This window comes from Pelmatolapia mariae, linkage group LG18 (genome assembly GCF_036321145.2).
Source record: "Pelmatolapia mariae isolate MD_Pm_ZW linkage group LG18, Pm_UMD_F_2, whole genome shotgun sequence".
In the NCBI taxonomy this organism is placed as follows: domain Eukaryota; kingdom Metazoa; phylum Chordata; class Actinopteri; order Cichliformes; family Cichlidae; genus Pelmatolapia; species Pelmatolapia mariae.
In genome coordinates, this window is record NC_086243.1 from 15,050,453 (window position 1) to 15,077,981 (window position 27,529).

Below are 27,529 nucleotides of genomic sequence, written 5' to 3' on the forward strand. Positions count from 1 at the left end.
ACCAGATAAGTCAGTTTTCCCCCAAGTATTTAATTCAAATATCTAACTGCATGTGATTGTTGCACAGTTTTATCTAAGAGTTCTGAATCCTTGAAAATAGCACACTTTTACCACAATATATTTCCTGAATTAAGAAGACGAAAGAAGTGTCTGAACTGTTGTTTCATACTTCTCCATAATTGTTCTTTTGGAGTTTCTATTCCTCCAAACTATCTGGCTCACGTTGTAGTCGTGGTTCTTTTCTGATCTATTTCCTCTCAATAGTGTGTGTGACAGGACAGAAATGAGAGAGTAGAAATATGAGGAAGATGATGAAGCTGCAGTGAGTGATTAAAGTTAGGATAAAGCTTGTTCCATATCAGCCTCTCCAAACTAAATTCATCTTTATAAAAGGTTTATTTCCATGTACCTGTATCATGTGAGAGACAGCCAGCACTCTTAATAGAGCTTTCTACAATAATGTATTGATAATTAATGGTGCTACTGTTGCAATCAGTTCAGCCTGGCCTGTGGTGGTCACTGATATTCGTGTAAAATCTGTTTTGGGGGAAACAGTTAATGGATAGTTTGCGAATTCACTTATCAGAATAATAAAAAACAGCTGCTGCTAAAAAGATCACATGACTTGATAATGTGGTTCATTCATGTGTTTCACACACATAATAAATATATATGTGTGTGTTGGGTTTATTTTAACAGGCAGACATGTAAATACAATAATCACCAACATTGGTTGACTTTTAAATGTCTTTAAAAAAATCAATTAATATATATTTAAATATTTTTATATAATTTTATAAAAAGAAACTTGTCTGCAATCTCATGTTTACACACCAGAGGGAGTTGCATCTCTTACGTGAGGCCCACACATTGCTCTCCTGTTTCAACTTGACTTAGATGTTATCCCAAAATGCTGCATGTGAGATAGAGGCAGAGGACAGATAGGAGAGAAACTGTGACTACTAAAAAGGAACACGATGAAAGTGAAACGGTTAGATGAGCTGCGTGCGACACTTTGACCCTGGACATCAATTTCTTCTCACTGTTCTTTAGAGTTTTTTCATGCTTGTTGGGCCATATGTTTTTACTGCCATTTTCTGACAAATACGTGCACATGTGCACACAAAGCCACACTTTCTCCACCACATACACACAGACTTGGACTCACACAAGCTTGTGGTCACATGATGAGGCAAACTGCACACAGAAGGGTGATAATCTCACTCCTCGGGCTGTGTCTTTGAGGTCACGGCGGGACACGGACCGTCAGGGGGCAGATGCTGCAAGTACACACACCACTTTCATCTGCTCTGTGAAATATGTGTGTCCAATGTGATAATGACTCAGAGACACACTCTGCACACACTTAAAACGATACAGGAAGAGAGAAAATGTATCCTGCAACTGTCCGTCTCTTTTGAGTGTCCACGGCGTCTAATCACTGTTCCCTGGAGATTCACCTACTGTGTTATTTAAAATGTGATTCTTTCCCGCCAGTGTGATTACAATGTGATTACCTGCTACTTTAGTTATTCTGAGTTGCTCAACTTCAAATCACAGATGAAGTATTTTAAATTCTTCTCAACTTTCTGTTACTTGTGCACATCAGAAAGAGCACTTCTCATTTACAAAGGTTTCAGAATGTTAACCCTTTATTTACCACAGGCCTGCCAGTGGGCCTATTTTACAGGCATTCTTGACCATGACCATAACTCAATTAACATTTGAGTTAGAGACAAAATTCAAATGGTTTCTGAAAAATCTCAATTATTTCCTTTTTCATTTTACAGCCAAAATTACAAATTAGGTCATTTAGCATGTATAAATCATAGTCAACAAAGGGTTAAGTTAAAATAAAAAGCACAACTGCTTACAATTTGAACACTTATTGGTTATACATGTGTTTGATTTCTCAGTTGCAAGGTCACATGCTGTATGATCCATATCAAAATCTGCTGAATCCTATGCAGCATTGTGTACGTATTCTCTTTTTTGACACATGAGCATTTGTGAGTGAGTTACAACCTTTTGCAGGTTAATTGTAGTGTTTTGCTGCATGTATTTCTGGGGAGATTTGGGAGAGCTTCAGGGCTGCAAAATTTAAAACGTTTGGAGAAATACACCAAAACCCACCGAGTAAAATTGTGGAGAGAGTGATGACCTCAAAACCTGTTCCTTTTTGTTAGAGATGTTCCACTGTCAATCTGTTCTTTTAAAGGTAAAACTGGTAAACTAATAACGTTTGACCCCCCCCCCCCCATCTGATTATGAAAATCTCTGATATCTAGTTGAATGTATAAGGAAGAGGAGGGTGGGAGTGTGTGTGTGTGTGTGTGTGTGTGTGTGCTGTGTAGGGATTAGAGAACAAAAGGATCCTTCTCTGTCATCAAAGAGGATCTGCTCTCGACTCATCCCCTGCTCTGTAGCGACAGCTTTTTATTTTTCGGGAGTGGGAGTGATGGCTGGAGGGAGGGTGGGAGATGGTGGGAGAGTTTGATGGCAGGGGATGCAGATTTCAAAGTAATCTTTAACTTTAAGCCCCACAGTCCCCATGAAATGAAGCCCTCTGCCCCAGACACACTGTTGCCTATGGCTCCCAGTGGAAGCCTGCTATCCCTCTTTTTTTTTTCCTCCTCAGGCTTTTGTCATGGTGGCACTTAAGTGGTATTACTCACTGACCGGATGACCAAATGAAGGAGTTCCTTTGAGAGACCTGAAAGAGATGGATTTTAACTCCAGAGACCAGTGTCGCCTCTTAAAACAACACTAAGTGGATATAAATGCCTACTGTGTTACTGGGATTCAGCAAATACCACAAACCAAATGGAGTCATCTCCTTGATCAGGATGGATTTAATAACCCAAACCCAGTGCACTGAAAGTGCTGCTGTTCTTATGATGATGAGACACAGCAAATACATGCAACAAATCCACAAAAATCCAATAAAACACTTGCTCTAAAAGCCATCTAAGCATGATTTTAATGATTTGATAAAGATAACTGAACCCCCATCAGGTTATTTAAGACAGCCAGGAGGTTTCCTGCACTTCCATTGTGTCATCACTTCAAAAAACTACTTATTTAGGCCCCCAACCCCAAAGTTATTTTTCTCATCTTGTTAAGGCCCATGTCCCCTCAGGGTGACTGACCTGGGATCCCCTGCTGCTGCCCCGGCCCACCATGGGGAGTCAGTGTAATCACACAGAGGTAGTTTTAAGGTAAACGGGCACAGAAGATAGGAATAATTCTGTCATGTCCCATTAGCTTTACTCATACAGCTGTTTCAATGCACCTTGGGACGCTAAGCTAAAGCCTGCTTTAGATTTGAAGTTATTATTAATGGCTCTGTTTATGTAAAGTGTCCCAGTACAGCATGACAGTGTGGCAAGGAGTCTGCACAAGTTCAAACATAGTTTGTGCACCGTTTACTGATGTTATTACAATTATCCACAAACATGCCTTTTACTAAAGTGCCATACGGGATTTATAATCACTCTGAAAAAATAAAATGATAACCATTTCCCTTTGAATAGTTCTCAACAGGCTGGGTTTCGTTGGTGTATCCGGGTGATCACGTGATATTAAGATAAACTGAGTCGCTTGCCTCGGTTTCAGGCTGATAAAGCATGCAGGCTAACCAAGTCAGGATGAGCGAGAACAGGGCGAGAATGCTGGCAACAGACAAGCAGACAGGGACGAGCGACCTGATGTGGCTGAGGTTATGCACAAAGACGAGGCCCAGAAACAGGAGCAGCAGCGTGGAGAGGAAGGAGAAGATGGCGCACACGCAACTGGTCTTGAATGCAACGTGTTTGCACGCCTCCCATCCGCTGTGGCCGGTCTCCGTGGAGGTCGCAGGAGAGGCGGGCGGACCCGGCAGCCTTTCCGCGTTTAATGAGTCCTCGGGCTCCCGCTTTTTGTGCGAGAGCTCCTCGGTGAGAGCTGTGTTGTCGGGGAGGTTGCGAACCCGACGTTCCGGTAAAGGAGTTCGGTGGCGACACACGGGACAAACGATTCTCCAGCCCCGACCCTCCCGGAAGTGCAACGTTTCGAGGCATTCCAGGCAGAAGGTGTGGGAGCAGCTCAGCAGTTTGGGACTGTGGCGCTCCAAATCGAAGTAGTTGTAGCATATTTTGCACTCGCTTTCCTCCCCATGGACGCCTCCTGCACTGAGCGCCTCCGCCATGTTCTCCATTATTGGACCGCATTAACTGCTTTATTTGACAACACTGTCAGTACACCGAGGCTCACATTTCACCATCACACATAAGAGGATCTCCCGAAGTGGATCGCAGGACTGCAGGAAGGCAGTGTGAAATGGAATAAATAATATTTCTGGTTGTGTTGAAATCGCGTTCCTTTCTGAGCATCGCCGTGATCTCAACACCGGAACTAACTGTTAAGCGAATATATATATATATAATAATAATAATACTAATAAATCGATAGACATGGTCAAATTGATTTCTCCATTGGTCTCTGTCACCTGGCAGATTTGTCTCAAGCGTGAATCACGTGTATAAGTTGGATCTAACAGGCCTATTTAACCGTATAATTAGAATTTAGTGCCCGCGGTGTCAGTAAAGGGCACCATGTGTTGATTCCTCTACATTTCAGCACCACAGGCAGTGGACAGCGCCAAGCAGGATGATCAGCGGTGACACCTTCAGCCCGGCGCTGATCCGCTGTTGTGCAAGTTTTAGCTCAGAGAGCACCACGTGGGTTAAATACCAGCAGCCGGTTTAGAGATTCGTGATTGTTCTTTTTTATTATCATGTTTGATATTAATAACCATTTCCAGGAGACTCTCATGGAAATGGTTCTTTTTATTGCAAGCATAATGACTCATATTCCAGTTTTAAACTTTTGTCCACCCTAGTAATACAAGGAGTATCTGCTCAACTTACATACATTTACACCCTATTTGGTTTGTGTGGAGAAATATTATCATCATTATTTTATTTAATGAGAAATTATGAAATTATTTAATTTAAATAAAGTCAGACCACTGGTATAATGCACAAATTTGTTATGTCTGTCCTTAAAAGTTTTACATCCCCATCCATAGTATGGATCTCTGAATATGGATTTAAAGTATACTTGAAACGTTTCAGAGTCAATAGAGTCATCTTAAAGGAATTCCCTGCCAACACAGATGAAGAAGATTACATGCCCTTTCCACACAGAAACTATGTGTTACATGTTAGGACAAGCTTCTGTCTTCAGGCTGTATCTTTACACATGATAGCACACACACACTGGCCTGCAGAATGTGTCGACGTACAATGGGCCCTCTTGTGGCGGAATTTATGCTTGCATGTTTAGTGAAAGCAGTGTTAATCTATATAAATGAACAACTTTACATGTAGTTAAAACGTTTTAACAGCGCGGTAATTCCAGCCATTAATGAGGACAGAGTTATGTTGGTTAGAATTCACTTTAAATTGCTAGCATATCAGTGCTCCTTTATAAATCAGGTTAGTGAGACAAAAAGATATCAATTTATATATAGGGGAAATAGTGAAAAACTTCATTCTAATCATGGATTTAATGATGATTGGTGTTTTGCTTTAGTTCCTGTATGATTCAGAAGTAAAGTGATTCATCAGTAAAATATATAAATGAAGAAGAAATGTGTCAACACATAATGAGATGAATTTCTGACAATAGAAATGTTGTCAGCGCCAAGATTTTTAAACAAAAACATGCAAAATGCATATAATTGAACTCTTTCAAGCTCTGTAGCCCCCTGTACTGGGACTGCTCTGTATCTGCTTTTAATAAATCAGTAAAGGGGATGTGAAATACTAGGACTAAAATTGATTTAGCATTGTTCTCTTTTTCTCTTGCATCACACAGTTACACCTAAGAACGTAACACTGTAACTCATCACAGACTCATTCATTTAAGGCTGTTATCACACTCCGGTTCTCTGGCTTATGGTTGTTATTGGTCTTAAGCAGAAACATCAGTTGCTGTTTTTTTTAAAGCTCAATCTGGCCCTGCGATGGAGAAAATGACATAGCAAAATACTTCTTGCAAATCATATTAATTATGGCAAAAGTCACCCGAGTGTTTCTCATCCAGAGAGACCAAGGTTGTTTGGCCTTCTAGTCGACTGAATTCATCCTGCATGTATTTACAGGGAAATTAAGAAAAAGCCCTAGGGCTTGATGGTGTCTTGGGTTACTGCTTCAGAATATGTTTGACATATTTATTCTTTTTTTCCCCTGTACATTAGAAAATAAAACTGAACTCAGAATATGTAATCCTTGAAGATGTGCAAAAATGAGCAGATTATGGATAGGATTTGCTTGTGTTATATATTTTGTGATTTTAAAACAAAAGCCTATTGAATGATGATTTCCACATCACATGTGTAAAACTAGTCATTTCTAATCATTAAAAGAATCTATATTGCACTGAATTTGCTTTGGATGTAAAACTTTCTTTGGCGAAGCAATAATTCTGCTCCTGTGTATTGTCATAACACTAGATATCATCCCTACGCCAAAGAGAAACACACACACACACACACACACACACACACACACACACACACACACACACACACACACACACACACACACACACACACACACATGTCTGGTTTGCTATCCTCGTGGGGACATCCCATTGACATAATGCTTTCCCTAGCCCCTTACCCTAACCCTAACCATTAAAAATGAATGCCTAACCCTAACCCTTACCCTAAACCTAACCATAACCTAATTGTAACCCTGACAGTAAAACCGCATTTTGAGTGTGAAAATTGCTTTCAACCCCGAGGGGACCTGGATTTTGGTCCCCACGGTGCAGAAAGTCCCCACCAGGATAGTAAAAGTCAGATTTTGGTCCCCACCAGGATAGTACGAACCCGTACACACACACACACACACACACACACACACACACACACACACACACACACACTGAAGTAAGAGCACAGTGTATTGCAGGTTAAATAATAATCTTACTGAAGGTGACAAATGATGGTTCATCATCTCAGTGTTTGGGTCTGTAGTTACTCAACTATTAAAGCAACCCCGCATGCCCCGAGGTTGTATGGTTAACAAATGCTTTGCTTCTCTTTTTGTTTGTTCTTCCTCACCTAAGCTCACCTTATAGGTCTTTGTTATGATAACTGCACTCAGCGTGAGTTCCCACTGAAGTCTGGAGAGCCACACATATTTGATAAGATCAAACACACTAGAAAAACAGTGCCTCTTTTGGTTGTGCCTTGTAACAGTAACATCCCAAAGGCTGTTAATCAGAGAATGGATTTCCTCATCCTAACGCTGCTTAGATGTTTATCTAATAGATAAATTGGGTATTCTCCTAATCTGTTTCTCACTTTTCAGACTATGTCCGCCCATGTAAAGTTCTTTTAAATTGTCACCATTGAATGCTTGGAGCTTAAAAAAAGACAGGATAAATAAATAAATCAGTTACGATTGATATTGTCCTAAACGGAAATCACACACACACACACACACACACACACACACACACACACACACACACACACACACACACACACACAGAAAGAAAAAAACACTGATGCAGTCCACCTACACCACTCATTCTTTCGAGTCAAGCTCTATGCAGCGTTAACTCAAATCCAGTGTTCTGCAAATGTTAGACGTAAAAATCAAGAACTTTAAAAATACATCTTTTTATGGAATAAATTCAGTTCAATTAAATTCAGATTTGAGTTAAATTGCTCATGAATAAAATGTGGTTTCAATGATTTAAAATCTCAGCTTAATTTAGAGTTGTGGTCGTCATAACAAGTGAGTAAGTAAACTACAATTCTGTGTTTAAAATATTAGGAAACCAAACCCCCCCCCCCCCCCCCCCCCCCCAAAAGACTTGAAATAATGATAAACTCTTGCAGGCATCTGCTTTACAGACATATATTATTACACTTAATTAAAAAAAATTCCCACTCACAGCAGAGGCATGATTCTCTGAGGCCTAATAAAGGTTAAACACATGCTGTTTTACAGCTGGCTGTTGTTTTAACACAATGAAATTATGATCGAAAGTCAATGGATAATCCAAATTAGGGTAATCAAGGTTATCAATCACTCTGCTTGTCAGGGTAAGCAGTTACAGTTACAATACTTTTTTTAAAACTAAGGAACGGAATTTTTTTTTAATGATTTAACCTTGTTAGCTCAGCAGTTGAGTCCCTATAGCTCATGGACAGATTATCAGTTATGATTTAATTTCCTCCAGATGTCCACCTATATTTGAACTGATATTGTGTTAATCTCGACTATTATGCTGTAAGTGGCTTTGCAAAGAAAGGAGATTTTTTCAGTGATGTGGTTCAGCAAAGGGCCTTATCAGCCAAGAACAAAACTGCCTATAGGTTATTAGGCAGCTATACTAACTTTATCTTTAGTGGAGACATAGAAGGTTATTGAGTTTCATTAATGTGTATGATTCCAAAATATAGCCTCAAAAGACTCTGGCTGTGTATCTGCCAAGTAAATGCTACATGTTATTTAGTTTTGGGTTCATTTTGTTCTATATTTTTGATGCATTAGGTTCACCGCTGCTGCCACCACCACAGCGCATTTCTGACTCAGCTTACCCCTCTAATTGATTTGACATGGTAGATCCAATATCCTTTTCATGATAGTCGAACTTTAGTATAATAACTTTCTATCTCCCCCATTCTGCTTTTATGGACGTATAATGTTTCCACATGTTCTGTGTCCATTGGATTTTTTTTTAAACACAGGGTCTTATAGAGTGAGTAAAGATATGTTGAGCCACATGCTGTGGGAGTGAAAGGACCAGAAAGATTGCACCAAGTTGGGATGTAAGTGAAATAACAATACAACAATCTCTGTGCCCCCATCCACTGTTTCTCCATTTAACAGTCAATAAATAAATAAATTAGTTTATTATTAAATTAAATTAGTTTCATTTAGTTGAGATTTTCACAGTGCTCCTCAGGATCATCATCAGGTTTAGGTAAATATTCACAAATATAACGGTGATCACTGCATTGCACAGAAAATGTAAGTTATGATGTTGCCTAATATTGTCTTGACCAATCAGTCATTCAATTCAGCAGACTGAGGTGTCCCATAAGCTCAGTCACCCAATGTATAAACGTATTCCTGAGGGGAACAGAAAAAAAAAATAAAATCGCCATTTATTGTAATTATTTAAAAAACAAAACAACAACAACAACAACTCAAGTGATCCAACATGTGGCTCAGGGTGTCCCTAATGGAGCATTTGCACGGATGTGTTACACTGCTCCGTGCTGCATTCATTGTTAAATTAGTGCAACTATTAAATGACAACTTATTACTTATTAGAGCTTATTACAATGTGTGTGTGAAGAAACTCGTAGAAAAAGATAAAAAACTAGACCCCCCCCCTTCTATAATAACAACAACACCAAGAAAACGTCCATAAAAATATCTATATGTATAAATAAAATGTGTTTTTTGTTGAAATAAGGTTATGATTAACTGTGTTAATATACTGTGGGCTGATTTGATTTTAAAGTACTCAGTGCGAACTCTCAAGGTAGCAGAAAACTTAGATGACTTCAAAAAATATCGTCAGATTTGAAAAATCTAACCGCAGTCGTGCTGCTTCTGTGGGCTAATCGGCTCGCGCTGTTCATTTGAGGCCCAGCAGTGGCATCATCATCTCAGCAGAGCCAGGAAAAAAAACTATTAATCGAACAGATCTGCTGAATTTGTTTTGTTAAGAGTTGCGCTCGCTGTGAGAAGTTTCACGCACAGAAGCTTGTGACGTGACAAGCTGACCTCGTGAGGTCAGTCCAAAGACAAGAGAGGGCCCGACGTCCAATCACACAGCTCCCCCTGGCCCTGAACGTCCGGATCTTTGACCAATCAGCATGCGCGCGGTAGAGTCAGAGGGGACAGCGAGCACAGATAAAATGTTTGACTTCAATCCATCCTCGCACAGCATCTTCATAGTCCCCGCAGGACTGCCAGGGCAACCAGCACTTTGATTTAAACTCACCCCACATCGATCACCGGAAAGCAACCAGTAACTCTTATGAGGAATTCGGTGCGCTGCGGTCGAGGCAACCTGTTACTCAACGAATAGGAGACGGCCGGCGACTGCGAAGAGGGCGTCTAAACTAACAAAAGAAGGAGCGTCTTGTTGGATTAAAATCGACCAAGGTAGCTACGTTAAACGTGTGAAGCGACCTGACAGAAAGTCAGGAAACATGACAGCACTTGCAGGAGGTTTACCGAGGATGATGAGACCGACTCCCCATCAGAACTACCCGCGAGGAGGATACTCTCTAGAAGGTAAGAAACCACATCCAGCTGCTGCTGCTCGCACATCTAAAACAAAACTTCAACTTAAAGCAAAAAAACTTGAGCAAAGGTGGAAAACGTGACTGCGGAACATCTTTAAAACTTTAAAAAGCCAAAACAAACAAATAAACAAAACAAAATAAAACAAAAAACCTTGACTTTAAATGTCTGTTACTGGAGAGAAAGTCTGACTGCGCTATATGGTGATTGGTTTTGAATTTGTAATATTTCATGTCTATTTTATGCCTACTATTTAAGCATAAGTGCAGTTTTGTGTCTAAATGTAACCTTTAAAAAACGATGTGTTTAATAACGCAATTGTCCAGCTGGCCAATATATAATTTATATATGCTTTTACATATTTCACTGCTCTTATTCCAACATAGCCTGTCACATGAGAGTTGTGAGGAGTTGTTGTTGTTATTTATTTATTTATTTTTATACATATACAGTTTCCAAAGTGTTTTGCTGAAAAGATAAGAGGCAAGTTGTCTAGTTTTCAGGTGTTTCACAAACTAAACCCCTTGTTGTCTATAGTCTCGACTCCGTTAGGACAGGGTCGGGTCAACCAGCTCGGTGGTGTCTTCATAAACGGCAGACCTCTTCCCAACCACATTCGACATAAAATAGTGGAGATGGCCCATCACGGTATCCGGCCGTGCGTCATCTCCCGTCAGCTGCGGGTGTCCCACGGCTGCGTCTCCAAAATTCTCTGCCGGTACCAGGAGACGGGTTCTATCAGGCCGGGGGCCATCGGAGGCAGCAAGCCGAAGGTGAGAGACGGGACGGCTAATGCTGTGTCTAATTATTATTCAAGAGCCAGTGTCCACAGGTTATTTCAGCAAAGCTTTTCAGAACAAGCTCAGACAACACATTCCCGTCAAAATAAAAATCTTCACTGTTGTTAAACTCACAGATTTAATAATCTGGAAATTTGCCATCGTTATTAAAAAAACCTCAACCTTTTCTTTTTTAGACATTCAGCCAAAATAAAACGTGTCTAGAAATATATTTTTTGTAATATGTAGATATGAAAATACAAATCTCCTCTATTTAAGTAAAAGGCATTTGAAGTTGTGTTGCATCCCAAGTATTAAACTCGGCATATATCTATATATCTCTATCTATATATATATATATTAAACCCCTTATTTAAAATATGATTTCTCCCTTTTCCCACCGAAGCAAACCGCTTCTCCAGAGGTTGACAAGAAAATCGAAGAGTATAAGAGAGAAAACCCGGGAATGTTCAGCTGGGAAATTAGGGACAAACTACTGAAAGATGGAATCTGCGACAGAAACAACGTCCCCTCAGGTACAGACAATTATAAAATATTGTAACTATAACCGGAAGGAACGATGTGGAAAAATAATTTCATCTTCCCCGCTTAAAAGTGGTGGGATCATTTTAATCAACAAAAACGAGCGCAAAATTTGTTGGTGTAAGGGATTATGAACATTTTTTGTCAATTATTTGACAATGAAGAATTTTTTAAAGAATGATTTTATTTTTTTCTTTCTTTCTGTAACTTATCCGAACTTTTCCGTCTGACTCAGTGAGCGCCATCAGCCGCGTCATGCGCTCCAAATTCGGCGGAGCTGGTGAGGATGAGGAGGAGGATGAAGAAGTGGTGAAGAGGGCGATGGAGGAAAACGAGCCACGGACGAAACACAGCATCGATGGCATTCTGGGAGACCGATGTAAGTTCTTCATTTATGATTTCAGTGCGCTGTGTGCTCATGTTACTGTCCAGGAGAATGTTGAAAAAGAAAAAAAAATTAAGAAACGAATTTGAGTAGAAAAGTAAGATCTGGTTGTTTATGGCTTTTAAATGTTTAATTGTGTGTGGTCGGTTTTGTTGTCTGTAGCTTATGAGCAAGGCTTTTCAGGCTGGTGAAATCCGCTTGTGCTTTGCCGTTTGTTTGTATCAGAAAGAAAATTATTATTATTATTATTAATAATAATAATAATAATAATAAATAATTTCGATATTACTTTCTGGAAATGTTTGAATTTTTAAAATCTCAGGTGCTCACGCATGCGCCTACACTTGTGAGAGTTAAACAAATAGTTTTTTCAAAATCAAACATTTGTGTAACTCCCAGGCCTGAGAATTATTATTTTTTTAAACACTTAATCGGACACTGCGAATGAACTTCTGAGCACAAAGCATCGCGAGTCCATTTAGAGTCACACCTCGGTATGACGCACAAAAAAGCCAAACTCCAGTGAGCGGCTCAGTGGTGTACAATAAAATGCGAGGCTCTTTCAAAATAGGGAAAGAAAGGGAGGAGGAGAAAAAAAAAGCTGCGCTGACAAAAGGCCGGGAGAAGACATTATGAACCCGCAATGAGCGATGAATTATTCAGGGACACCAACAGGCCCAGTGCGACCTGGTTTATAGACTCCTCCAAAAAAGTGCCAGTTTGGAGGATTTCGTCAGTGTTTACAGAACAAATCACATCAAAGGGAAAAAAAGGGAAGAAACCAGAACCAGACAATCACCTGTTGATTTTCGACCTGTTGAGGACTGAAATAAAACTGTTGCTATTGGAGACGTGATTGAATTTATAGTTGATACACGAAGAGCAATTATGCTGCTGTTTTAGCCTAAATAATGCAGATTTTCCTAATATATTTCTGTTGAAATGCGAACTCTTGTTCTATTTTACCAGACGGGAATTCTTCTAAGAGGGGAAAATAAAATTAACATTGAGTTAACGCATTCCGCAGCTCACAAAAGGCTCGCGGTTTTGTGAAATGTGGAGATGTGTTAAATTCACGCCAGTCAAATCGAACAGTTCCGTTACTGTTGCGCACAGAGCTTTTATCGCCGCTTTTTGTCTTTGCGCAGCGAGCATGACGCCTTCAGCGAGTGAGCGCAGGGAAACTCTTCACTAGATTAAACCCGAACCCTTTTATTTCTCTCCACTTTCATCCCAGAAAAGTCCGCCCCTTTCCTTTCCGCCTAGGGCGCATACATTTAATGGAGTGACTGTGGGCACTTCCCTCCACCAGACGAGGAACATCCACAGTATTGATCAGGCCAGCTTGCTTATTAAACTTCTTCAACTCATTTGTGGGGGTGTGGTGTGTGTGTGTGTGGGGGGGGGGATGATACAAAATAAAAATCCGATTAGATTCTGATTGTAGATGGATACACCAGCAAATTATGATTTCATACGCATATTTTTTTCTTGACCCTGATTTGCTTCATCGCCCCAAGCCGAAGAGGTAGTTGTTTAGTTAAACTAAACTTTGAGCAGTCTGTTAGAAAGGACACAGAAAAAAACGTGTAACAGGTAATAGGGAGACAAATATGTTTAAAATGTAATTTGAATGATTTTTAGGAATTGTTTTAATTGTCAGAACAAAATAAACAAATAAATAGAACTCCTTTCTTTCTCTCTCTCTCTCCACCAAATAGGTGACATCCTACACGCAATCATCTTTAAAGCACATTTCTCTATTGAGAAAAGTACAATTTCATTCTTGTCTCTTTGTGGAAGTAGTTGAGTTTTTCTTCTTTCCCCCCTCTTTTATGAGACTTCATTAGAATGTGAAAAGGGTGGTTTGGGGACTGAGAGAGTGTCTTCTGGCCAAATATTGATTAAGTAGGTGTTTGTAGAGGCTATTGTTGTGGTAGAGAGAAGCCTGTTGCTCTCTGCCCCTTTCTCTTCTACCACTATTGTTGGCTTTCCTTAAGTGCTAAGATCAAAGCTGACTCATTTAGATTTATTTGTCTGGGAAAAAAAGGACTGCTAAGGTTTATGGGTTAAAGTATATCGGGAAGGCCCATGGCATTGGTGAGTGGCTGGAACATTGTGGGAAAGGGTTTGATAGTTCCATTTGCTGCATAAGTGAAAGTAGACTTGACAAAGTTTAAACAGCGCGTACGGTTGAGCAAGTTGGTTTACAATTTATATATATGTATATATATTTGTTAATCAAGCAGTCAAGCAACTCATTGTATCTTGGGTGTGTAATATTTACAGGAACACTGAATTGTGCAACGCTGTTCTTGTTCTTGGGATGTGTTAATTGATAGCATCCTTTCCTCCATACTCTTAGCACTTTAGCCTTTAGCCTCATATAATTAATTAAAGTAACCAAAGTCACCGAAGCTAGAGCAGCAAGTCTTGCAGGATCCATTTATGGCAGTGGGGTGAAAGGCAGAAAGAAGAAGAAGAAGGAGGAGGCGGGGGGGAAGAAAGCTCAGAAATACAAACAGTCAAAGGGATAACTTTTCTTTAAAAAGGGAGTCCCGTGGTGCCAAAATGAATGAGCTCAGTTCTTTCAAATCTGCCATGGTGAACGCAGTCAACATGTAATAATTGGTTTCATTGAGGTGCATTCCAACAATCTGCTGCCATTCTCCTGCCTCTATTGTCCAGAGGCAGGCAAATAGCCAGAGGGACAGGAGGAATCAAGTGCTGACAAAACATGAAAGATTTAGCTGCTTTTGTCAAAGGAGCTGAGTAGGACTTTGTTTGTGTAAATAAACTGGGTTACTGGCTCCCTGTGATTTTGGCATGGCTTTTGAATGAGGGGGAAATTTGGAGAGCGAGGAGAGCAGAAAGTCTGCAACTGCGTTCAGGCCTGTGCCGTATTTTAAAGCGGTCAGAAATGCGTATGTAATATAGGTTGGTCTGAACCGCCAACAAAGGAGAAGCTATTGCAATAACAAACTTCCGCACGTAGCCGGCTACATACAGGCTCTTTAATCCAATTTTCAAGTTTCATAACTTAGGCTCTCATGAGGCATCTAAGTATATAAACAGATAACATTTCGGTCACACACAGGGAGCAGAGGCATCCAGGAAACATAGCAATAACCCTTAACTGTAAACAGAGAGAGAGATTTTGTAGAACATGCGACTGGAGGTTTGGAGGAGACAGGAGACAGAAGGCCTCAGTGCAACCAGAGGAATGTCTGCTATAGCCACATTTCCATTTTCCTCTCAGGGCTGGATAATGGAAAAATTTATATGTGGGGCTCACTCTGTGTTTTCCTGTGTTGAGAGTGCTTATGATGCTTATTTATCCTGTTAGACTGCTGGGAAAACGGCCCAAAATTCATAGATGGATGGGTGGATAGATACATCTTTGCCCTTCTACTCTACTTTAAATACTCAGCACTTTCACATTTTGCTAGTCGGCACCACTCTCAACGCTCTCTCCTGCTCCAAAAAAGAATGGAAAAAATCCACACTGGCTGATCTGCAACTGAATGCAGACTCTATGCTTCATTAAAGCCTCTTTCTCTGTTGGCACCCACATTGTGATCCTCCAATATTAATTCAAAGGACAATTAATGAATGCGGGCCAACTTTGAAGTAATGGGCTGGGGTCCTGCCCTGAGCCGGCCCCTCGGCGCTGATGTACTCTCTGCATTCTCCCCACTAACCCCAAAGACACTGTGAAGTTACTGAAAGAGAAGCAATGAGCAATAGAAGGTCAAGGAGAGGAGCCCCAGTAGAAAAAGAGCTCTCTATTTTCTTGGAAGTATTAGCCAAGCAAAAGTCTGTGATGGGGAGGATAAAGGAGCGAGGAGAGAAAAGGGTCGGGAGCGAGGGGACTCTCCAAAGAAGAGCCACAATGGGATAGTTAATTGAGTAAAGCCAGACAGCGTTGTCAATCACTTAACTTTGTTTAGCCTCAGGTTTTGTGAAGCCGTTTCATCCAGCACATTGCACATTACGGATGTGCCAACACAACTCTGTTGCTGTTTTGATTTATTTCTTTTTTCTCACTCTGAACAAAGAAGGCAACAATTTTTTTTTAAGTAAAGAAATGTGTGTTCTAGTTTCCAGCTTATTTCCTACCATTTAAGTAAAAATAAATAAATAAATCATAGACATTTGTAGGGTCTGAAAAATTAAAGCGTGGAATGTGTTGATGGTTTTTCTCTCTGAGTATCTGTGCAGTTTTGTTGCAGGGTCAGTGGCGAGGCTGACTTTGCTGCGGTGCTGTGTGTGTGAAAAGGTCAGGGGCTAACCTGGGGTCACTTCACTGTTAAAACTATCAGGCCCCAGGAAAGGAGGTTATGATAATGTTTGGGAAAAGCTGTCAACGGACAGACCAGTATCAAGATGTTCCACCGAAGGATCCATGACACACAAATAACCTTCTTTTTGTAACACGTACATCTTTCCTGCATCCAAGAACCATATTCCGGCTGTCCTGCGTCAGGTAATTGGTTCGGGTGTCTGTTTTGCCTAACAGGGCAGAGCTGATGGGGAGCTCTGCTGGTTGGTCTCTGTGGGACTGGAACGTGCGGCAGACTGGCCTGTTGCTGCAGCCCTGCGTGGGTTCTTTGCAGTTGCTTTGTCCGTGCCCCGAGGGTGGAAATGCCACCGTGAAACTGTCACCTAACTGCACTGCGGTGGAACTAAATAATAACCACCGCACACTGGGCACACATAATAGCCACGCAGGGCCATTTGTGCTTTTTTGTCACCCTCACCGATATTAGACAGAGATACATCTTTCAACTTCATATTGCCGGCTATTTCTTTGTCCGTTAAGTGCCAACCTCCTCCGCTTATTCGCTCCATTTTTTTTTCTATGTCCATCACATCATCATCTCTCACTTTTTCTCCCCCCCCACTTTTTTTTTCCCAGGCAGCTGCGGGTTCCTGGGGGCTCTTTAGCAAGTCAAGTGAGCAGCCCACTCACTCCCATTTCCCCCTTAACTGTTAACCCCAGCTGAGCCCATAAGCTGTCAGTTAACCATTCTTTCCCTCAGTGCATCTGCTCGCTCTGGCTCTATGTGGCATGCCACTATTTTATTCAGTGGCCCACTCGCACTGTGCTCTGTGGCCTGAAAGGGCCACATCTACTTCCTTGGGCAAATAGCTAGTTCATTTGTCTCTTCTGCCCTTTGTTTTGTGTTGTGAACACATGTCACCAGCTCAATTACCTTCTCTATTAACAGCCCCTGGAGGAAGGGCTAAGCCAGCCCCTATCAAGATGAGACTATAAACTGCCACATATGCTCTGCTTCGCTTTCTCTTTCCTCTGTGTTTCCTCATCCCCTCGTTTCCCTCTTCATTTGAGACTTTCTCGTCTTTTTTGATTTCTTACTTTATTCCTTCCTTCAGTATGTACTTTGAGTCTCTCTCACACTTCTCTCTCCACCTCTTTGGTTTGTTTCTCGTTTCAAAGTGCATGTGTGTAAATTTATATGCACGTATGAGCGCAGTGTCTCTTCATATTAACATCTCTTGAAAGGGTAAGTGGAGGGGGGGTGAATGCTTGGCAAGGCAAGCCCTGGCCGAGGTAGTTTCTGCAATACACAAGAGCAGCCTTTATTCCTAACAGTCGAAACCCTCTCTTGGTTTTTTTTGGCCTGTTTGAGGCACTCCTGCTGCAGGTGAAGCTAATGGAACTGGACATTCCCCAAGTTCACATCTGTGACCCTCTGGAGTTTATCTTCCCTGCCTGTCAGTCTCCTCTCTCGATCAATACGTGGTTGGGTTTATCTTGCATGGTGGGTCTGCAGCACTGTCCTTGCCCTTTGCATTTTATCTGCCTGCACGCTCGTCTGTGAATACACTTGTTTTTTTTTTAATTTTTAGTCTTGAAAATCTGATCAGGGAAAGGAACCTGTTGAATTCACTTGTTGAGCTCCCTAAACTGCGATAAACACCGTCATATCTGTTCTGCTATCTGAACTAGCTTCTTATTAGTTTATTATACTACATCTTGCTCTCTTTTGAAACAACTGCTTCGTGGATTATTCTTCAGCAACCTCAATTTCCGCTTGTGGGATAATAATCTATCTTTCTGTTAGGATGCCCGTCAGAGCCAGAGCCAAACTGTGAGGAGCGATGGAGTATTTTCAGCTCCCCGGTGCTTTAGCTCCAGCGTAAAATTTGATTTGGGTGTTTAAGTAAGGAGGTCGAGGCCTTCCTTTGTGCGGTTAGTATCCTCTTCTGTCGTTTTGTTGCAGGGAATGTGTGGGAAAGAGCCTGCTACTGCATCAGCATGCCTTAAAAACTGATGGCAGTGCAGGAAAGTGTTTTTAAAAAAAAAAAAAGAGTCAAAGATGCAGATGCAATGATGGGAGAGCAGAAAACAAGAGCTGTGAAGTAAATTGATGAGATTTAAGGGACAGGTCCTAAAGAATAACCAGCACCCCAATTTGCCTTAGCTTGGCACCCAGCACGCCTTCCCCATCATCTTCTTCAGGTGCCTTCAGCCTCCCATCTCCTCACCATGTCAACCCTTCAACTCCCCATCCCCCAACTTTGTGCCCCTCAGGCCATGGAGGGAGGGGATGAAGGGGTGCTCCCCTGCTGTGCCCCTCCACAGCCCTCAGTAGCCCTTCTCCAGACTCCTTTGTGCCCCCCCGCGCCCCCCCCCCTTCTCCCTCCCACTCTTCATTCCCCCACTCAGCCCCTGGCTCTACAGCCCCCATCTCACCCTTCAGCCCCCCTCCACTCCCCTGCTGGGCAGGTGACAGGCCCCTGAATGCGGGCCCGGGCGTCCCTGATGGCTCCTACAGATGGAGCGTGGTAATCGGTCCAATAGAGCCCTGCCACAGGCTTTTCCCTGCAAAGATACAAAGGCCTGGCCACATAACACCCCCCCCCCCCCCCCCCCCCCCCACACACACACACACACACACAAAAAAAAAAGAAAGACAGTGAGAGAGGAAGAGAGAAAAAGAGAGAGAGCACGCTAGAGGATGACAAAAGCAACACTGTCATTTACCATTAAGGACACTCTGTGACGGACTGTTTTCTTAGTGGTTACTAATAATAAAAACAGGGAGGGAAAGGAGAAGGAAAGACAGAAATAAAAGGTAAAAGGGTGCAGGCGAGGAGATCCACCCCCAACCTTGTAGTTAACATGATATACAATGCCAATGGGGAGCTTTCTCCTCTGAGGAGTTTTATGAGTTCGCCTTCCCTCCCTCAAGAATTTTTTGAGTTTCTTTGCCCTCATTCATTGTCTTTTTTTTTCTTTCCTTCTCTGTTTGCCCATTATTAAAATGGTAATGGCACTGGATATAACTGTGCTCGCTTCCTCATCTTGAGATGTACTCTTCTCAAGTTGCTGATTTATAAAAAATACACAGAGAAATACAAAATAATTTTGCTTTTATAAGCAAAGTTTTACTTTAATCCGAAGTCTCTCTTTGTGTCAGACATGTGTTTTACATATAAAATGTGCTTCAGTGGGTCTCAGGCCAAACTTTTACCTGGAAAAAAACAACACAAAAAACAGCCCATGCTCAGAGTTGCACTTTCCAAACCTATTGAAGCATCCAACCAATCCCTGATGAGCCTATACACCTACGTGGCACCCTCAGTCCAAATGTAATAAAGAGCTCTTGTCAGCATCAGAATCTTGTGTGCTGGCGGTCCTTATCACAGCAGCATTCCCTCAGGCCAAATCCGTGTGTAATGCCTGGTCAGACACACACTGGCAACCAGCACAAACATTTCCTGCTTAGCTCCAGAGACTCCAGAGGCGAGGGGAGATCTCTGCCTCTAGCCCCCACCCCCTCCTTGTTGTCTGACTTGGCACTTTTTAATTAAAGCTTTAAATCTGAAGGGCAGAGGGAGAATGTCTGTCTGTCTGGGGGGAAATAGCCAAGCTTCGGTCTTCTGCTGAAGCCTTTCTGCTGCTTACACCTGTCCGTCTGGTTTTGAGCCACTTATTTCGTCTCCCTCGGCGTAGAGGTGTTTGCTGCATAGTTTGAGTGTCGAAAAGGTGCAGTGAACCCTCCTCATGAGCTTTAAGGGGTCCCTCTGGGGTGGATTTGGAAGTGGATTCCAACTCTGTCTTATTTCCATCTGTTTTTGACACATTGTCACAGTCTACATTCACTGAGTGAAAACCCGTAGCTCAGGCGCAGCAGATGCATGTTTGTGAGTGTGCATATGAGTGAGAATGATGGGGGGGATTGCACACACGTAATGGTGGACAATGGAAGACTGTCACGCTAGTTTGTGGAGCTTAATCATTATTTAATAGATGGGCAACCTCCCCCTCAAAATTCAGAAATGGTTGTCTATGGTCTCAAGCATTCAATGATTCCCTTCTTCTGCTGAATTAGGTCCCAATGGCTGTCTCCCAGTTACCCAGTTGCTCTCTCCTGCCCTCAACTGAACAAACAGATTAAGAAGCACCTGCAAAAGGCTGACTGCCTTTCACTATGGGACCCTATCAGCATAGGACACAGCATGGCTAAGACTGGAAGAGACACAGTGTCCCAGGGAATGGATACCCCAGAGAGATGTAGTCCTCTTTAATCCATGTTCAAGCAGCCTCTGGCTTTTGATCCCCTCAGGAACCACTGAGGAGTTTAAGGGAGCAGGAGGATACAATCTAAAGTGGCTCTGCACCATGTGTTGCACTCAGCACAATCTATTGTATCAGATCCTGCTATTGTACCCCAGCTTAGTATTTACTACAGTGTGTCATTCTGTGTCAGCCTGACTCCTCTGAATATCGAATTAACACAGAGTTTGTTTCCTGATCCCAGCCAGTCACTCAGACGAGGGCTCCGATGTGGACTCCGAGCCGGGTCTGCCTTTGAAGAGGAAGCAGCGTCGGAGTCGGACTACCTTCACGGCAGAACAGCTGGAGGAGCTGGAGAGGGCTTTCGAACGCACGCACTACCCTGACATCTATACGCGAGAGGAGCTGGCTCAGCGGGCCAAACTCACCGAGGCTCGAGTTCAGGTTAGACCCACGCACACACAAGTTTTGGAGACCTGAATCTTGACAGTATAGCAGTGTGTCAGTCCGTCATGACCGTGTGTCACATGGGCATTAAGTAGCCTTGAGATGTTGCTACGCATTCCTCACAGCTATTAGACATGTGTTCCTCTAAAAACCCTTGACCCTTTGCCCCTGCACATGCAGACAGACAAAATGCAGATTCACTGCAGCCACCGTGTGTGAAAACAGTGTCCTATTTTTGGCAAACTCCTCAAAAAGGGCTATGTTAAGATCATCAAACATCACAAAATAGACGCTTGTTTAAGACGGTTTCCTAATATAGGGTTTAACAACCGTAACAACCCTCCAGCCTTATCTGAACCCAGCGACCAGCCATGGCACACAAAGTAGTAATGTGTGTCATTTCACTTCACTTTACAAATGTTAAGATCTCTGTCAGTTCAGCTCCCTGTAATCACACCGACTGGCCTCGCATGTGCACACATACCTTCACTGGCCTGATGGCAAACCCTATTGGGTTAGGAAAAAAATAAACACTTGCCTATGTTACTCTCTCAGGTGTGGTTCAGTAACCGAAGAGCCCGGTGGAGGAAGCAAGCAGGGGCTAATCAACTGATGGCGTTTAACCACCTCATCCCTGGTGGTTTCCCCCCATCAGCTATGCCAGGTTTGCAACCCTATCAACTGTCAGACAGCCCCTACCCTCAGACTTCTATAGCTCAAGGTGAGCATAGCTGAACAAATCTGAGCATACCTGAGTAATGATTTTGCAGATTTCTTCTTATCGCACATGTTTGTGTTTTTATAAGAATCATGGGATTTTAAATAAAATGTTTCATCTAAATTTATCCAGCAGCTTCTGAGCAGCCCAGCACAGTCCACCGACCGCAGCCTCTACCACCCACCTCTGTGCACCAGAGTGGGCTCAGCTCCTCAGCCAGTTCCCAGGATGGGAGCTCTGCGTACTGCCTGTCTTCTGGTCGACACAGCTTCTCAGGATATTCAGAAAACTTTGTGTCCCCAGCAGGACACACCAACGCCGTCAACCCGACCATCAGCAACAGCCTCTCACCGCAGGTCAGTCTGCCAATCTGTTATTAAAATACACAGCAAGACATTTATTGCCAAGTCATTGTACTTCTGCATAAACAAACATTAAATAGGCTGAAATACAAGCACACACCTATCCACACATAACAAAAAAAAGAAGCAGTCCTTCGCTGCGGTTTGAGAAGTCCACCATATGTTGGAATAATGACACACGAGCACTCGCACTTCTGTGTGTGGCCTCGTAGACAGCTTTGCAGCGACACAGATGAGACCTTGTTAGGCTAAAGAACTCGGTAGCTTTTCATTTTTGTTTATTCCGACGGGTAGCTTGATGAATTTAAAATGTGGCAAACGTCAGTCTTTGGAGGGGCAGAAAGGACCAGACGTGAGGAAGGATGTACGGATGTCGGATGATGACACAAATCAAAACTGAAAAGACAATTATGGTCGATTACACAGTCATCAGTGTCCATCAGTGGCTCCCTACCAGCTCAGAAGATAGACTAACAGGCGTAAAACGAGCTTTTAACCGCCACAAAGGGTGGCGGGCTCACATGCAATGCATGCTGAGTCTTAATTCCCATGAGAGAGAATCTCAGACTCCTGTCAGGCTCAGATAAAAAAACAGCTCCGGGCAGGTTTCTTACTTTGTGAATGCCTGAGGATGTATATACCGAGAAAAGAAGAAGAAGAAGAGCTTTGTTGTGGCCACTGAGGTGCACAGTTAGAAAGCAGTAGGTGGCACCATTGTGGCTGAAGCTGTAACTGACCACTTTGGCATATGAGCTCTAGTTATAGAACAGAATGTTCTCTTTTCTCCTAAATAACCAACCATATAAACATTTAAAACATCTGAAACATCTGGTTTTAAATGCATTCAAAGTTAGCCACATCTGCTAACTCCTAATTTGTAAATGGTACGCAAGCTTGCTGGTAGCAGCCTTCCTGTAACTGAGCTCATGCTTGTGGGCTGAGTTTCCTGCACCCACAGGGTCACCAATGGACTTTAACTCCAATAAAGAGGCCAAAGGTGCTGTGGCCTCATGGATGGTTTCAACATTAACCTTAGTGGGCCGCTCTGCATTTGAACGGACATCTCATCTTGCAAATCGGACGGCATGCCTCGAATGTTTTCTCAGTCTGGAATTGCAATCACTGAATGTTCCAGTGTCTTAATTGATTGGAATGAAGTAATCTAGCCCTTCGTAACAAGGTGTGTAATTTATGTAAATGACTCACTTTGTTGGCTAATTTGTTTTAATTTATGTATCCATTGCAGCTGTTTGAATGTACATTACAATGCGTTTTTCTCGATTTCAGATGAGGATAGAATTAATTTCCCGATTTTAACTTAATAAGGCAGAGAAAATGAGAATTTATTAAATTCTATGACATTGATAGTTAATACCTCAAGACCTCTCTGCACTCAGAAAACTTTACTTCTTCAGTTTCGTCATATAGCTACATAGCTTGGTCAAATTTGTATCAAATCCTTGCTGGATTTATCCGTTTATCTGACCTCCAAATTTGTCTATAATATCTGATCTACTCTACTGGATCCTTCAGAAGTTTCGGGGTTTCATTCAACTCCAGATATGGCCACCTGAGAGGACCGTGGAGTTTTGATATGGATAAGGTTTACTTTAGATAGGTGATATTCTTGTCTGAACAGTTAGCTCTGCTTTGGGAGTAGCGTTCACGCCAATGGTTTCCCTTTCTCCTGTGTCTCGCTGCTGATCTGGTGCATACCAAAGCAATCCTTTCTCACCAAGGAAGCAAGCGGCCAGGATTTGCACCCCCCCGAGTCCTAATCTCCGGAACAACCTCAAAACAGACACATACTACCAGGACCTGATGCTGTTTCAGTTGCAGACAGAGAGGGCATGAACACATGAGCACCTAGATCAGACAGAGAGCCATGCAAATACAATGCAAACTAACCTTTGCACACACACGGTGCATGCATTTCAACACAATCATGTGTACTATATGTTTTATTTTGTAAAGAAACACCACGTGGGGAAAAATGTTAAAAAAAGGAACAAAAAAAAATCTTAATTTAATCAGGCAGTCTGAGAACAAAATCTCTTTTACAATAACAGACCAGAGAACATGAAAGACTCACAAGAACAAAACTGGATGAAGACACAATCAAGGAATCCTTAAATACAATTCGTAGATTCATAGCAAAAACATGCATGGGGAATATCTAAGATTAAGTATTCATTGGATATTGAGCTGCAATTTGGTAGGAACGGGGGAGAGGGATGTGAGAGTGTAAATGAATACCAACAGTGAGAAATCCATCCAAACTTTTCATACAGCGAAGAACGATGGGTGTGAAATTTGTCATCTAATTTTTTTTCTTTTTTCTGGGCTACATTACAATACAAATGATCTCACATGGCCAAAGACATAATAGCTTTAAGGCTGAAGGTACTGCGACATGCAAGGCCTAGTTTCATTCATTATTAATCAAATATTAACTAAAAAATAAAACTTAATTACTAATACGTGACTGAATTGTATTGTTTGAAATCTACGTAAACAGAAGTTGAGATATCAGCCTTGCGTGTTCAAAAATATTTAGACTGCACAAATGGAAACTAAATACTAAAGGGGAAAAAAAGAAAAAATATGTAAAAATAACTGAAGAAATTAAATAGTTTGAACTAATATAGCAGCTTTTAATCTTAACTAAGTTCAATTAAATGCATTGCAGTGCATTTCTGATTGACAATGGACTCATACAGCAAGGGTGGAAAACAAGGTGCTGGCCTGCCATTTGAATTAAATGGAGTTTAGTGTCTTGTCCAGTATGTTGATAAGCTGGGGATCAAACTGGCAACCATGCCACTAGAAGACTGCACTTTTTATCACCTGAGCCACGGCCACCCTCGAAGCTGCCTCTGTAGCGTACATGTGCGTGTGTGCGCCAACTGACTGTCCGCTGTGAAAGCCTTTGTTTTTTAAACCACTTGGCGCTACTCGTTCTTTATCTTTTTCTTTTCAGTTAGACAGTTCCTGGTTTTGCTCTTGGCTTCGGCTCTGCGTCCTCCTACACGGACTGTAATTCTTGTTCTCCCTTTTTGTCCATTTTTAGACATTTTAATGACTTCACTTTGCCTCTCACGCAAACCTTTGTGCAGCTGTTCCCGATGGATCATTGATACCCCTACATCCCTGACATTGGAGCAAAAAACTGCTAATACACATACACGTGCGCACGCAAACACCTACTGCTGCACGCTTGTAGGAGATGTAGTGCTCAGACACATATGCAAACACACCCCGCCCCTCAATCCCACCTAACCTTTGACCTCTTCGCCCTCACAAGGACACTGTGGTTTTTGTCTCAAGAGAAAGTGAGATGATTAAGGGAAAGTGAAAGCGTGAAAGTGAAATTTGCTTTTTTTAGGCAGAATTTAAGCAAAAATAAACATCACGTTCTCAGCATTTTTGTTTTTAAAATCAACACTGAGCAAATTTAGACACTTTCTTTTTTTGTTGGTTTAATTTCGAGGAAATGCTACGAGTTCGCTACTGTAAACAATGAGAGAAAAATACTCAAATATTTTTATTAACCTGCTTCTGCAAATACGACATAAGAACTATAGCAGATTCCACTAGTGGGCTAAAGCTTTGGCCACTGTCAGCTTCCTATTCCGAATAAAGAGAACCATATGTGTGACGGAAGCTAGTAATAATGTATTTATGACAGTGAACGGGGGGGGGGAGGGGGAGAAGGAGCTCTTACACTTCAGCCCACCTGTGTGGAGTGGATAAAATGAGTGTATGATACTGCCTTGGGATTTTTCAAAATTTACTTTGCAATATATTTTATTTTGAAGGTCACGGTGTAAGTAGAAAATCTCTTCAATTAAATCCAGTTCCTGTTCTAAACAATCAAGTCTTCCTCTGTCTGCCTTCAGGTGATGGGCCTATTGAATCCAGGTGGAGTACCACATCAGTCCCAGAGTGACTTTGCCCTTTCCCCATTGACTGGGAGCCTGGAGCCCAATGGTGGTATGGCTGCTAGCTGTCATGGTTCCCAGCGCCTGGAGGCTCTACCAGGCTTGACCAGCATGCCCGCCCTGCCTAGCACTCAGTCTTACTGCCCGCCCTCCTACTCCTCCTCAGCCTATGTGGACCACCACCCTTCCTACCAGTATGGACAGTACAGTCAGAGCAAGGTACAATGTAATTTTTTTTTAATTTTTGTTATAATATTGTAACAAAAACACTAATTCATGCTGACTTCCAACCTGATTTAGGTTTGTTTAAAGGCCTAAACCATAACCTCTGCTTTAATTGCGCAGACCCCTCTGATGAGTGAGCTTCTCAAATCGCCCAGCACCGCGCTGAAATTACATTAAACTTTAGGGAATGCTTGCAGCGCGGTTACCTCAGTTTACATTACCATCATCGGGCTATCCACGTGGCCCGAAGCTTATCCCAGCACACACGTTTTCACTCACTGTCCTTTTGTGACCCCTGCGTATGATGAGCTTGCCCATCAAATCCTCAGTCTGGCTCACCTAGCCATGTAATGACCCCCGTGTAACAAAGATCGCCGCCAAAATGAAAGGACTTGTGTCTCGAAGTGCGTTTGACAGGCCAGAGGGGAGTGTGCGGTCTGCTGTTGGGGCTGATCTGAAGTACACTACCAAAATGTTGACTGGCCCATCAGTGGCAACATCTTGATGTCATTAATTTAGTCAGTCCTGGGAGGGACTCATATGTAGCTTCGGGGGGGGGGGCAAATGGATGTGTGTCTATGTGTGCGCAGGCGTGTACGTGTATCTGCATAAAAGCAGGGTAAGAGGCTTTTTAACAGGGGGTGATTATGGCCCTTGGCAGGTCCGGATTAGAACCATGTGTCCCACTGGAGGTCAGATTTAGAGTTGTTATTGATCAGTGAAGCAGTGCCAGAGATCCAGGCTAAGGCTCTGTCTCGGGGCAGTATAACCAACCACACCAAGTACAAACTATGTCCAGACTTATTCTCAGAGCTTTCTCAAAGCTTCTCATTCCGAAGTTTACCAAAGGATCCCAGATTTCTTTCTCACCTGCTCTCACCATCCCTCCCTACCAACATCACGTCTCACATTTAATTGATCATTTCACACTTCACTCCATGAGATTTTCTGTTGTAAGTAAATAAAATAAAATAAACAAAGAAAAATAAACTTTATATGTTCCCCTTAGGTGCCTTTTATTATTTGAAGCTCCCAAGGTGGCGTGAAGAAGAGGTTTGCCAGGTCTCGCTGACATTTGTTCCTGGAAAACACCACCAGCCGCTGCCTCTGACAACTTCCCCAGGACAGCAAGACATAGTGTGGGGGCTAAAGCGATTGAGACATTCTCCTTTGGCAAGAAGTGAACGTTCTGAGATGAAGGTGAAGTGATGCAGATGAAGGTAGTTGTCTGGAATAATCAGAACCAAAGGCGCAGT

At 42.3% G+C, this 27,529-nt stretch overlaps 2 protein-coding genes across 4 annotated transcripts; one reads left to right on the forward strand and one right to left on the reverse strand.

Moving 5' to 3' along the window:
• Nucleotides 1-1,741: 1,741 nt before the first annotated feature.
• On the reverse strand, nucleotides 1,742-6,383 carry LOC134616754 (E3 ubiquitin-protein ligase RNF182-like). The gene has a single exon (XM_063461740.1). It carries the CDS (start codon nucleotides 4,193-4,195, stop codon nucleotides 3,572-3,574), a length of 624 nt encoding a protein of 207 aa, XP_063317810.1. The 5' UTR covers nucleotides 4,196-6,383; the 3' UTR covers nucleotides 1,742-3,571.
• A 3,848-nt stretch (nucleotides 6,384-10,231) lies between these two features.
• Nucleotides 10,232-27,300, forward strand: LOC134616752 (paired box protein Pax-3-like). 3 transcript variants are annotated; one of them, XM_063461739.1, is made up of 9 exons: nucleotides 10,232-10,316; nucleotides 10,863-11,098; nucleotides 11,511-11,640; nucleotides 11,883-12,026; nucleotides 15,983-15,988; nucleotides 20,825-21,024; nucleotides 21,583-21,748; nucleotides 21,878-22,101; nucleotides 27,283-27,300. In XM_063461739.1, the coding sequence occupies exons 1-9, from the start codon at nucleotides 10,232-10,234 to the stop codon at nucleotides 27,298-27,300; spliced, it is 1,209 nt and encodes a 402-aa protein (XP_063317809.1). The 3 variants fall into 3 exon arrangements, with proteins under 3 accessions (XP_063317809.1, XP_063317806.1, XP_063317808.1); XM_063461736.1 differs by lacking the exon at nucleotides 15,983-15,988 and adding an exon at nucleotides 26,007-26,267; XM_063461738.1 differs by lacking the exon at nucleotides 15,983-15,988 and adding an exon at nucleotides 26,007-26,267 and having other exon boundaries at nucleotides 21,881-22,101.
• Nucleotides 27,301-27,529: the final 229 nt, after the last annotated feature.

Excerpts from the sequence above, each read along its gene's own strand:
- LOC134616754 (XM_063461740.1), bottom strand. The coding sequence starts at position 4,195 with ATGGAGAACATGGCGGAGGCGCTCAGTGCAGGAGGCGTCCATGGGGAG.
- LOC134616752 (XM_063461736.1), top strand. The coding sequence starts at position 10,232 with ATGACAGCACTTGCAGGAGGTTTACCGAGGATGATGAGACCGACTCCC. Across the intron at positions 10,317-10,862 it reads AGGAGGATACTCTCTAGAAG|TCTCGACTCCGTTAGGACAG; the intron begins GTAAGAAACCAC and ends TGTTGTCTATAG. Across the intron at positions 21,025-21,582 it reads TCACCGAGGCTCGAGTTCAG|GTGTGGTTCAGTAACCGAAG; the intron begins GTTAGACCCACG and ends TTACTCTCTCAG.